Genomic DNA, 12,476 nt, shown 5'->3' on the forward strand with positions numbered 1-12,476 from the left:
ATTGGTCCGATCTAATATTAGTTAATTAAATAAAAAAGGAAAACTAAAATAAAAATCAGCACGTTGTTCCTAGTCAAGTCCTGTTTAAATACCAGGAATCTTGCGCCATCATCCGGTACATCTCTCAAAAGCCATCTACCCAAATAATATTGCTTCAGAATTAGTCTATTAGATATAATGATAGGCCATTCTTGTTACTTAAACCATACTCAAACACAAGGTTTGTTTCTTCAACAATCAGATTAACAAATGAGTTCAGATCATGAGCCCCTTCTTCAACAAGAAGATGATAAGAGCATCGCACAGACACATTCTTTGCTGAAACTGACCAGATGGTTTTTAAAATTTGCAATGTTATTTGTTCTCACTGCTTGGATTACCTTTTTGTTCATGCTTCCATCAGAATCTGTGTCTCAGTTATATGAGAATTATGTTGATGCTACATCTGGATCAGTGTTCTGGGCTACAGGTTGGTTGGTTTGTTTCTAATTTTTTTTTTTAATTTTAGTTTTTGTTTTGTTAATTTGGTTAATAGTTATTAACCTTGGAGCTGTTTATGATGCACAGGAAATATGTTTCTTTATGGTGGACCAGTATTCATCATTGCATTTCTTGGTATACTTTATTTAAGAATTTCTGGAGAGCAAGAATTTCAAGAGTAAGTTTTTTGTTCTTCATTTTGCAATTTCAACATTTGATTTGGAAATGGGAAACTGATCCAATTTGAAATGTTTGGAAAAACTATTTTCTTAATGTTTATTATACTATGTTATAAATGTGCATGGAACTGAAAAGAGCAAAACAAAAAAAAAATTCAGGAAAAACCAAACCGAATTGGAAATGGACAGTTCGATTTGATTTTTAGTAAAAACCGAAATATCGGTTATGGTTTGGTTTTGTGTTTTGTGAAAAACTAAAGAAACTGAACCGAACTGAAAACCGATTTGTTGACATACTTTTTCTTTGAATCGTTTATGTTTTATAAACTTGGATTATTGTTTTATTTTTAATGTTAATCGGTTATGTCTTGTCAATTTGGATGAGATTAAATCATTTTAAATGCAAGATTTTTTTATTACGTCGTAATACTTTAGGCCAAAATGTACAACATTCTATTCGTTATTAATTTATAAAACTTTAATAGCCTGATTAGCAAAACCGAAAAAAAGAAAACCGGATTGAACTCGAAAACCGAAAAAACCGAAACTGAAAGTGAACGGCTTTGAAAAATCAGAAAACTGGCACTTCAATTTTGGGTCTAGTTTTCGTCCAAAACCGCACCGTGCAGTGCACACCCCTTGTTATAATATATTTGAGAAAGATTAAATTTTCTTTTTGCATTAAATTTTAATTTTTAAGAGTTCAAGGAAGCAAAATCGTCTTTTATGAGTTTAACTACCTTATTTATCTTTTGCACTAGCATGTCAGTTATGTGATTAAATAATTAATTTCAAAATAAGTAACTGAATAATATTGATTTATAAAGTAGTTTTGTAGTTATTAGAATTAATAACAAAATTGCTTTAGAAATCTAACTATGCAAAAAATCAATTTTTTGTTTGATGAAATTCTCACATGGTTTTCATTTTATATGATTTATCTTTGTAAGCTTTTATCAACCTTCAAATCTATAAGATATTTCATCATTAGCGTGCTAGTGTATTGTATTTAGTATAAATGAATAGATCGTGTTCTGGGATTTAGTGAATATACTTGTGTGTAGAAGTAGAAAGAAGAAACCGAGTTTTCGGCTTTGGACATTCCCGGTTATCGTAGACGGGCCATTTGGAGTTGTTACAGCAGCAGAGTTAATTGCTATTCTGACTGTCGTTGTGTATCTCATTTGGGCGGTTTCAGTTTATGCTGTTCAGAACTACAACCTGATTCCCTACTATGAGACCCAAGGGAAAAGGTAAAATAATAATTATTATTATTATTGTATAAATAAATGGTTATTCCATCCTGCTTTCTTAAATTATTATAAACCAATGGGTCAGTCATATTGGATACCAGGTTGTGTTGGATTGAGTTGACACACCACTTTTTTCTACAATTTAAGTGAACTTTTGAATAAAATGATTTACAAGGTTTTGCGCAATAATAGCAAATTTTACATCTGGCCCGTTTGAGACACGCCTCATATCACTTATATTCACCCGTTTGACCCGTTTGAGATGCGGCCCATTTAATTGCTCTTTGACCCGTTTGAGGTACGACCCATTGGACCATTCATAAATCATAAGTAAATGGTTGGTAATTTTTTTAGCTACTGTTAATGTCAGTCAGTATTAATTTACTTTTCTAATAATCAGTTACATACTCTGATCACTATCTGATGTATTCTGACATTAAAACACTTGTAGGAATGTAATGCTAAAGCACACAGGACTGCGGTTCGGGTCTATTGGACTGATCTGCCTAGTGTTTTTGTTTCTGCCCGTTGCACGGGGCTCTATTCTTCTACGCCTTACAAATATCTCGTTTGAACACGCAATTCGATATCATGTTTGGTTGGGACATCTTACAATGACACTCTTCACTCTCCATGGCCTTTGTTATTTCTACTCATGGATATTGGAAGACCGCGTTATACACCAAGTAAGTTTCTTATACATCTTTAGTTTTATATAGGAGTGCAAACGAGTCAAGCTCGACCAGGCTGATGCTCTGCTTTTAAAGCTCAAGTTTGGCTGGTGAGCGATTTTAGAAACTCAAGATTGATTTGGGCTGTGCTTGTTTATTAATTTTGAATTAATATATATACAATTTTAATTCTTTTTATGTATGTTTATAATTGTAATTTGTATATATCACATAGTATATATTACTTAGTAATTTTTATCATAAATTTATATATAATAATAATAATACTAATAGTAAAAACAATTATTATTGTTGTATAAATATATTAGGCAAAAGTTATATAAATTACAGGCTCGTTTAGGCTAGCGAGCTAGCTCTAGCTCGATAAATTTTCACTCAAGCACGTCTCGTTTTTTTGAAAAAGCTTATTATTAAGCTCGAACTCGGGCTCAAGCTTGTCTAAGCTTGGGTCGATTCGAGCTTTAAGCTGCTCATGAGCGGTGCGGCTAGTTTACACTTTACACTCCTATTTATATAATTACATAAACATTTATGTGTGTGTGTGTGTGTGCAGGTACTTGATTGGAAAAATTACAAAATTGCCAATCTTCCTGGTGTCATAAGCCTATCAGCAGGATTGTTGATGTGGGTGACGTCACTTCCTCCGGTGAGGAGGGTTAGCTTTGAACTATTCTTCTACACTCATCAACTGTATATTGTGTTTGTTGTGTTCTTTGCAATGCATGTTGGTGACGTGTTGTTTAGCACGATAGCTGCTGGTTTGTTTCTGTATATGCTTGATCGGTTTCTACGATTTGTTCAATCACGAAAGACTGTGGATGTATTATCAGCCAAATGCCTTCCTTCTGGGACATTGGAACTAGTTATTTCAAAGCCTCAAGGTACTTATAGTTTTTGATAGAGGCTTTTATCTTAACTAACTCATTGAATTTGTTAACGGGTGTTTGTTTGGTCAAACCGGCCCGGCGTGTTTCATTTGGGACTAAAATGACATGTTTTGAACCGTTTTTTGTTGACAATGCGTATGAGCTTAGATTTCATGTTCTTCCTCTAGAGGTTTTGGTTTGTATGGGTGTGCGACCGTGCACGAAAACGAAATAACCAAACCCAATCAAAAACAGGCAGTTTGGTTTTATGTTTTCTAAAAAAGATTTTCCGGTTCGGTTTGGGACTTTGGGTTTTGCAAAAACCATATGCCAAAAAATCCAAATCAAACTGACTGAGAACAAACCAAGAAAACCGGTTTTAAATTATTTATAAGAATTTGAGAAATGCTGTAACCCAATAATTTTACGTCGAAACGAGTAATAATCAATTAATCATTGAGTAATACAAAGAACTTAGGCCTAAAATTTCAAGCCCCAATTTATTTTTTGGGTTTTTTTCCAGCCCAAAGTTTTCAAGTCCAAATGACAAAACTGAAAAAAACAGAAATTGGTCGAGCCCATTATGAAAACCCAAAACTGAAAAAAGAATCAAATACCAAATTTTTGGTTTTTGGCACAGTTTGAGCTCAAATCGACAATTTCTAACAAATTACTGATAAGTGGATCGATTTGGTTTTGTTTTATCTCAAACGGGTCAAAAACTTTTGTAGACGGACAACAAAGTGTTTGTGGGTCAAACCAACCTGACCCATTTAACCTGAGCCGCCCGGCCCAACTTACCACCTCTATTTTTATTGACACTGCACTTGTCTTTGAATGTAGATTTACAATACAATGCCCTGAGTTGGGTTTTCCTGCAAGTTAGAGATATCTCTTGGTTGCAATGGCACCCATTCAGTGTGTCATCAAGCCCATTAAATGGTGATCATCATGTTTCTATTCTCATTAAAGTACTTGGAAACTGGACAAACAAACTTAAAGGCCATGTCTTGTCTGCCAGCAAGGAGGACCAGACCGAAGTAGACGCGTTCATTCGACCAAGCTTAAAGCTCCATGTGTCTGTTGAGGGGCCTTATGGGCATGAGTCACCATACCACTTGATGTGAGTGCTTTCTTGATTATTGTAAAAGTAATGGTAATGAGCTACATTTTAATTGTAACGGGTCAGGTTTAGGTCTACTTCAGACGGGTCGGGTTGGTTTGAATCCACAAACACTTTTTTGTCAATCTAGTAACCTTTCTGACCCACTTGATCCACATGCAAGTAAATCAGTAGCAATAGTCGATTTGAGTCGGTTTTTAGGTTTTTAAAAACATTCGTTTTGGTTTTCATATTGGGCTCTGTTTCCGTTTTTTCAGTTTTAGCAATTGGGGTTGAAACTTTTTTTATTATTAATTAATGATTAATTGATTATTACACATCTAGACATAAGTTGTTGAGTTACACCATTCACTAATTTCTTATAAATTATTTAAATTCGGTTTTTTCATTTCGAATCAGTATTTTTGATTTTGCTGTTGGTTTCTAGTTTTTGGGTTTTTTCATTTGGCCTTGAAAATTTTAGGCTGAGAAAGACATAAAACTATTGGGTTACACCATAATGGACATAAAACTATTGGGTTACACCATTTATTAATTTCTTATAAATTATTTAAAATCAATTCTGTTTTAAAATCATTTTATGGGTTTGTGGTTGACGCAAAATCCGAAAACGAATAGAAAAATCGTTTTTCTAAAAACATAAACCCAAACCGTCGGTTCTTTTGTTGTGCTGGGGTTTTTCAGTTGAGTTATGGTAAGGTAATTTCTGGCCATTCAAAAAGAGAGTATTAATTGTTTTGCTTTTAGGTATGAAAATCTTGTTTTGGTAGCTGGTGGCATTGGGATTTCACCATTTGTGGCTATTTTGAGTGATATTTTGCACCGTGTTAAAGGCTCAAAACCTTGCATGCCAAGAAATGTAACAATAATATGGGCTGTGAAAACTTCAGCAGAGCTTCCACTTCTGCACTCACTTGATTTGAACTCAATGTGTCCAAACTTCTACAATAGACTGAATCTTGAGATTCAAACTTACGTTACTCAAGAATCGGAACCGCCACTGGTATGTCTACTTCTCTTCAGAACATTTAAACCGGTTTAGTTATGAATGGGTCAATTTTGAATCGGGTATGCTTAATCTCTAACGTTTAGAATATTCAAAACAGAAAAAAAAATGATTAAATGAAACAGCCCAAATGAATAGAGACTGTAAACCAATAAAAGAGATATTTTCTTAGAAGGAGATGTGTCAAAGTATGTAAAAACAGATAATAAGTAGATGGAAATGGGTCATATGGATATGACATGTAAACAATATGGAGAATCTTAAAAGGAACAGGTAGAATATGTAAAAATAAAGAAATAAATAGAAGAAAATGTGTCAAACGTGTAGAACATGTAAAACAAAAAAACCAAAAAAAAGAGAGAAATTTGCTTTAAAGGAAACGTGTTAAATGGGTCCAAACTCATCATCCAAAACATATTTGGCACACTAGTCATGCATAAAAAGTAGAAAAAAACTTGTACAAAAATGTTTCCGGTCAGCCCAACTCTGCCTGAACCAACCGTATCTAAAGTAAGCATTACCCATATTGGCACTTCTACCCCTCAGTCCCTCACATTGTAAGAAAATTTCCATTAAAATAACCAAGCTTCTACGTTATAAATTCTTGAATACAGGAGGAGGGTGATTTACAAAAATACGTCAGTCCTTGTGACTTCTCGTCTCCCAGCCGCTCGGGCATGTCAAGAATTGTCGGTACAGGAAACATCATGTGGGCCGGAGCCTACATGGTGGTTCCTGCAATCGGTTTGTTTGTTTCTTTGACATTGCTAAATGTCTTATACCTTATTCCTTACAATGTATCATACCGATGGTACAAAGGGCTTCTACTCCTCATATGCATGGCTACAAGTGTCATCATATTTGGAGGTCTTGTGATTGGTCTATGGAGCCGAAAAACATCATCAAATGAAAACTCTCAAGATGAAAAGAAAATAATTGGCATACAACATAATGAGCCCACGTCACATAAGACTTCATTGGATGAAAGTTTTGTCAAGACCATAACGTATGGTCAAAGACCAGACATGAAAGGTATATGCATACAAGTTAAATCACTCCATTTTTATTTTTTTTACTATTGTTATAATCTAATTTCTTGTAGGCCTGTAAATGAACTGAACGTTCAGTGAATTGTTCGGCCGGAAGTTTGTTTAATAAATGAACGAGCATGAGCATAATTTTTTTGATTTAAGTAAACGAACGAACATGAACACTTGTTCCGCTCGTTTACTTATGCCCGTTGCTTTATGGTTTTTCAAATATTCATTTATTACTAGTATTAATTTTAAATCAAGATGATTTTCATATTTTAAAGCCCTTAAGCCCAATTTAAATCAGTTTGGTATGTTTGTTTAGTTTTAAAAAGTCGAATCTAATTATAAAGATAACCGTGTTTTAGACTTTGATTTGGATATTCACCTTAAGTCGAGTTCGGTTGCGTTCGCTCGTTTATGTTCAATTTTGAGTCATTTGTGTTCGTGAGTTTAGAATATTAACCAACAGAAAAGAACATGAGGGGCACGTTCATTTTCTTAACGAACGAACCCGAACAAGAAAATCCGTCCATTTTAGTGTTCGTGCTCTTTCATGTGTTCGGTTAAAGTTGAATGAACGATAACAAGCCTCGTTCGTATTCGTTCAGTTCAATTACAGGCCTAGTTTCTTGTAATGACATTTATATTTTGTTCATTATTACAGAAGTATTTGGAAACATAGCTTCGCGTTGGGGAAATGTGGATATTGGTGTGATTGTTTGTGGCCCATCGACTCTTCGGACAAGCGTTGCTGAAGAATGCAGGTCTAAGAATTTTGGGAGAAAGTGTAACAGTCCGATCTTCCACTTCAACAGCCACAGTTTTGACCTGTAGGTATTATTTGGTAGTACAAAGTAGTCTAAGCATAGTTTGTATCAGTGGTACGTAGATAAGTGTTACTTATATCTTTATCTTCTTCATATTTATTTATGAATGATTTAATAATGAATTAATTGTATGTGATGAAAATATGTTTGTAAATGCATCTTGTAATGTGAAAATATTGTATTCTAGTTTCTATCCGAATTCATCACTGTTTGAAGGAAATGTTAAGCTGATAATTAACTTCAACTGTTCAGCCAAACACGTTGTCTGGATTCTAATTCCAATGAATTCTGCAAACCAAAATAGAATTTAGATTCCAATTCTTGAATTGTCACACGCGCCTGCGCCTAATTGTTTTTCTAGCTAAGTAATAGATATAACTAATTGTTATCTATTAACAATTAAGTGTAGATTGACTTGGATGAGTTTTTGGGAGTGTTTTGCTGACTTTCAAGTTTCAAATAACTTGCAGGAGTTTACCAACAAAACAAGGAAAAGAACCTGTGCTCCCAAGTCAAGAGAAAACAAAATGGCACTAGGGGTAAAATGGGAATCAACATATTCCATGACCTTTATGCTCGAGTTCTCAACGTTTACGTGGGAAGCCTCCCTACAAAACGAGGAAACAAATAACTGGTGATGGGTGGCGAATCTATGAATTGTTTCTTTTTATCGATGGATCTGAGTTACTTGAGAGCCGGATTTATAGTTAACTTGTAAACGAACGAGGCAGACAGAATATTATAGGAAAATTGGATATTAATAATCCCAACTATTAATCATTGGCCAATAATAATCCAACTAATAATCTAAATAATGGCAATCCTAACTTTCATTTTTGTTACCATTAACATTAACAGTTTCAGGCTAACAGATGACTAACTCCGTTTATTTTTTGATGACATGGCATGTGATGTTGATAATTTATATATATACTAGTTTTAGAGCTCGTGTCACACACGGGATCATTCAAATTATAAAATTACAAATAAAGCAAATAAATGCATAGCGTATATTAAAAAATGTATTACATCTATGTTGTATCTATACTATATGTATATAAATTGATTTTATTTATATCTCAAAATGATTTTTTTTAAATGAACTTAATTAAAAAAATGTCCGTGCAAAAACGTACCCGAAAATGCGTCTTTCTATTGAAAATTTCATTCTCATTGTCATGTATGTATAATTGAAAGAGTTTTTGTTATGAACAAATTTCGAAAATAAGACTTCTCATACAATAGTAGTTCTAATTACTCAGCCAAAATACAAAATGAGCGTTACCTTTATTGATATATTTATCAATTTACCACTAATCAAAGGAAATGAGAACATTAAATTGTAACAACGGATGTTCTTCAAGAATTATGTTTTTCTGAGCTACATCATGAAAATGATTTTGATAAGTTTCAGAGGGTTTCTCGACTTTGTCATAATGACAACATAAAAAATAACATGTTAACCCATTCAATTTTGTGAATATTTTGTTTAATTTGAGCATAGTTTTGCATGACATGTTTCCCACACAACGTTCTGATCACAATTGAATTAAAAGTTAATGCTGACATAAATATTTCAAATTTGATAAAAGTTAAAAGCATTGAAGGCATGGGGGTGGCATATCAAAAGTGTTCGCAATCTTTTCTTGAATTTTAATAGTCGAGTGAAAAATAGTCAATTTGCCAAATCCCGAACCTTTTGATTATTTCAAAAAATGCTCTTGAAAATAAATTTGAAACCTGAATCATGTTTAAAGTTCTAACTTTCATATTTTTGGCATTTTCAAGTCAACACTTTGAACCCATAACAAATTGATGATAAATTTATTTGCATTCTCAAAATTTTAAAAATACACAAATTTTCCATTTTTGATCCGTAACAAATTTTGACTAGAATGTAGTTAACTTGTACTAAACAATCTATTTACCAAATTTTGACCCATAAAATCATATTTAAGTTCCACAAAAAATCTGAAACAATCCTTGATAAAAAAAAACTAAGAAATTAAGTATGATAAACTTTGTTATGTCTGAAAGTGATTCGTATATATTATCCTAACATTTTAACATATATATAGTTTACTAATTAACCGAAAAATAAATGGATATATTTAAAGCATATATTCATAATTTATAAATTTATATGACAATTTACAATAATAATAATAATAATAATAGATAAATGGATTGATTATAAAAAAAATTGATCAACTTTTAAGCATATATTTATAATTTAATGATTAAAAAATTACTTTGTAAAATGAAAGCATATTCGAGTTTTATTTTTCTTTACAATCTTCTATAGTATGCATAGTATAATATGTGAATGATAACATTTGAAATTATATTCTTTTTAATATTTAAGAAACCTGATTTGTTGTTGATTTTTGGAATTCAACAAGTATTTTGAAATATATAGTAAAATAATATGTTAATATTTATATTTATAAAAATATATAGATATAATATAAATAGAGTGTAAAAGGAAAGTGAGTAATTATTGATATATTACATATATTAGGGTATATTAGTTTTGGAGGGAAAAATTTATGAGAATTAACCAAAAGATGACAAGTGTCTACAGTTATTTTACTTTATTAGAATTGGTAGATTAAAAATGAGCCTTAATTCTCCTCACAAAGTTACTATTCAATTTCCTTTACATGTCTTTTATTGTTTTAGTATACAAGGCTACAACAACTAAACCAAATACTAATATCTTTTATTACTTTTTTTAACGGCCAACAAACATATAATGCCTAGGTACTTCGTACGGAGTGACCAAATGGAAAAAGGCCACCGCCCCGAAGGCCCACTGGCGGTACCCGGACGCCTTGAACTGGATATTACAAAGAGCCCAGTCTTCCTTCATTGAACCACCCATGTCTCAGTGACCCAATGGCAAAAGGCCACCGCCCCGAAGGCCCACTGGTGGTAAATCCCGGACACCCTGAACTGGATATCACAAAGATTCCAGTATTTCTTCATTGAGCCATCCATGTCTCATCCAAAGTGTTGTAAGCAGGGATTGAACTTGGGTCTCCATTAAGAAACACATGCTTCCTGTCGTTACACCACTTTGGAAATGATATTTATTGTTTTATTACTTAACCTTTACTTTATTATGTGTTATTCATATATGTTTTTTCGTATACTATTAAATAGTTTTTATTTCATTTATTTTACTGTTCGTTTCAACTATTATAATATTTAAAAACAATATTTTGAACCTTTAGTTTGGGCGAGTGTCAGTATTACATGATTTATTTATCGGTTTAACGATTTATTTTAGTGTTTGCTTTGGCATTTCTTATAGTTCATATTTACAATGACTGAAACTTTTTCATGATTAACAAATATCCTGTCATCATACGTGTTTTTATCTACATTTCGATGTTTGATATCGCACATTTAAAATATGTTTTGGCTTATTAGGTTATGTTTACGAGTTACTATCGATATCGCCACTGCCAATTGAATTCGCATCGGTTTGTAGCTGTAACTTACCAAATTTTTTTGTTCAATACAAGAGAGCTGCCAAAACACCAACCACCAAACCTACCAGCCTACCACCACCATGAAACCCATCATCTTCTTGAAAACATTTTCTAGAGGGAGAGAGAGAGAGAACTTCCTTTTTGTAACATCCGTATTTTGAGATCAATAAATAAAAGAGAGTTTAATTACGTATTGTGTGTGTCGTTATTTAATTTCGTTAAGTATAAGAGATTGAGTGTTGGGCCAAGGACTTAAGAATGGGCTTGAGAGAATGCATACGGGCCCAAGGCCCATAGGGTGGGGTATTTAAACCCCAACCTTGTCCACTAACCTCATTTTCCCATTCTCTCTCTCTCATTTTCTTTCCAAACACACACTCAAGAACACACACACTTTCTCTCTACTAACCGGATCCTAATCCGAACCAAAGGAAGGACGAATCTCGTGTGTAAACACCATCAAACAACAAGAATCACCACCAAATCCTTGGGTTAGTCCAGATCCTAACCCAAACCAAAAGGTGAGTCGGGGTTAAAAAGGTTAAGTTTTAAGGTCGGTTTCGACATACAAACTGATAGAACGATAGATCGGGATGTAAGATGCAAGAAAAACATAGACTTGGTGAGTCGTAACCTAGCGGATGCGATATAGGAAAGGTGATGTCCGGACTATGTAAAACACGGGTATACAAAGTTGGTACAACCCAAAATCCATAAAAAGGGTAGAATCGGGTCCTAAGGAAGAGTCACAGAGTAATATGGCTTAAAAATGGTAAAAAAAAATGAAGAAAAGGCATTCTAATCGCATGAAGCAAAATTCGCATCCCACAGCCATGTGAAGCGAATGGTTTTGCATGCGAATTCTTTCCACGAATCGCATCGCATAGCCATGCGAAGCGAATGGTTTCCGTGCGAAGCGAATTCTTCCATGCGAAGCGAATTCTTCCATCCGAACGTGAATGCTTCCATGCGAATTCTTTCAAATTTTTGTAAAATGTGACCCGATTCATTTTCAACCCCAGCCAAGGGCTCTGCCCCTTGGACCCTGCTAGGGGCTGCCGCCCCTAGACCCCGCTACCAGGGGCGCTGCCCCCGGACCCCTGTTAGTTGAGGTTCTCATTTACTTAGATGTAAGAAGTAGTAGTAATGGATAACTGATTCTCGTAACTTGTTACACAGTTTGCCGAGCTCAGTTAAGGAGGGGAATTACCATTAACTCGGAGAAAAACCGACTACAGGTGAGTTCTAGCCCCATTTCTCTTTGAAATGTTTTCGGGGCTGGGTGCATACTTGTAAGACTAGAAGTATAAATATATATGTTGAAGGAGAATAACTAACGCAAGAACGAAAGAATGTGGTAAGAATTTGTATGTACTTAGTTAATAACTAAATGTGATTGTAAGAGTCAAATACAATGTAATGAAAGAGTCGGGGTGGCAGGCCCTTCTAATACCTGGGCAAGAATAGAGTGGCCGACTCTATGATATCGGTGCAACAAGTCGGGTGGCAGACCCTTATA

General features: G+C 33.9%; 1 protein-coding gene across 1 annotated transcript; it reads left to right on the forward strand.

The window, feature by feature from the left end:
- The first annotated feature begins 249 nt into the window (after nt 1-249).
- On the forward strand, nt 250-8,046 carry LOC143624240 (ferric reduction oxidase 7, chloroplastic-like). Its single transcript, XM_077094958.1, has 10 exons — nt 250-469; nt 568-658; nt 1,730-1,912; nt 2,364-2,598; nt 3,158-3,485; nt 4,314-4,593; nt 5,341-5,596; nt 6,214-6,631; nt 7,298-7,463; nt 7,931-8,046. Exons 1-10 carry the CDS (start codon nt 250-252, stop codon nt 7,995-7,997), a joined length of 2,244 nt encoding a protein of 747 aa, XP_076951073.1. The 3' UTR covers nt 7,998-8,046.
- Nucleotides 8,047-12,476: the final 4,430 nt, after the last annotated feature.

Source organism: Bidens hawaiensis, unplaced genomic scaffold, assembly GCF_021521415.1.
Source record: "Bidens hawaiensis isolate Kalapana, Puna unplaced genomic scaffold, B.hawaiensis_p1.1 tig00003739_1, whole genome shotgun sequence".
Classification (NCBI taxonomy): domain Eukaryota; kingdom Viridiplantae; phylum Streptophyta; class Magnoliopsida; order Asterales; family Asteraceae; genus Bidens; species Bidens hawaiensis.

Coding starts and splice junctions, on each gene's coding strand:
- LOC143624240 (XM_077094958.1), top strand. CDS start 250: ATGAGTTCAGATCATGAGCCCCTTCTTCAACAAGAAGATGATAAGAGC. Junction 470..567: donor ATCAGTGTTCTGGGCTACAG/GTTGGTTGGTTT, acceptor TATGATGCACAG/GAAATATGTTTCTTTATGGT. Junction 659..1,729: donor GGAGAGCAAGAATTTCAAGA/GTAAGTTTTTTG, acceptor GTGTAGAAGTAG/AAAGAAGAAACCGAGTTTTC.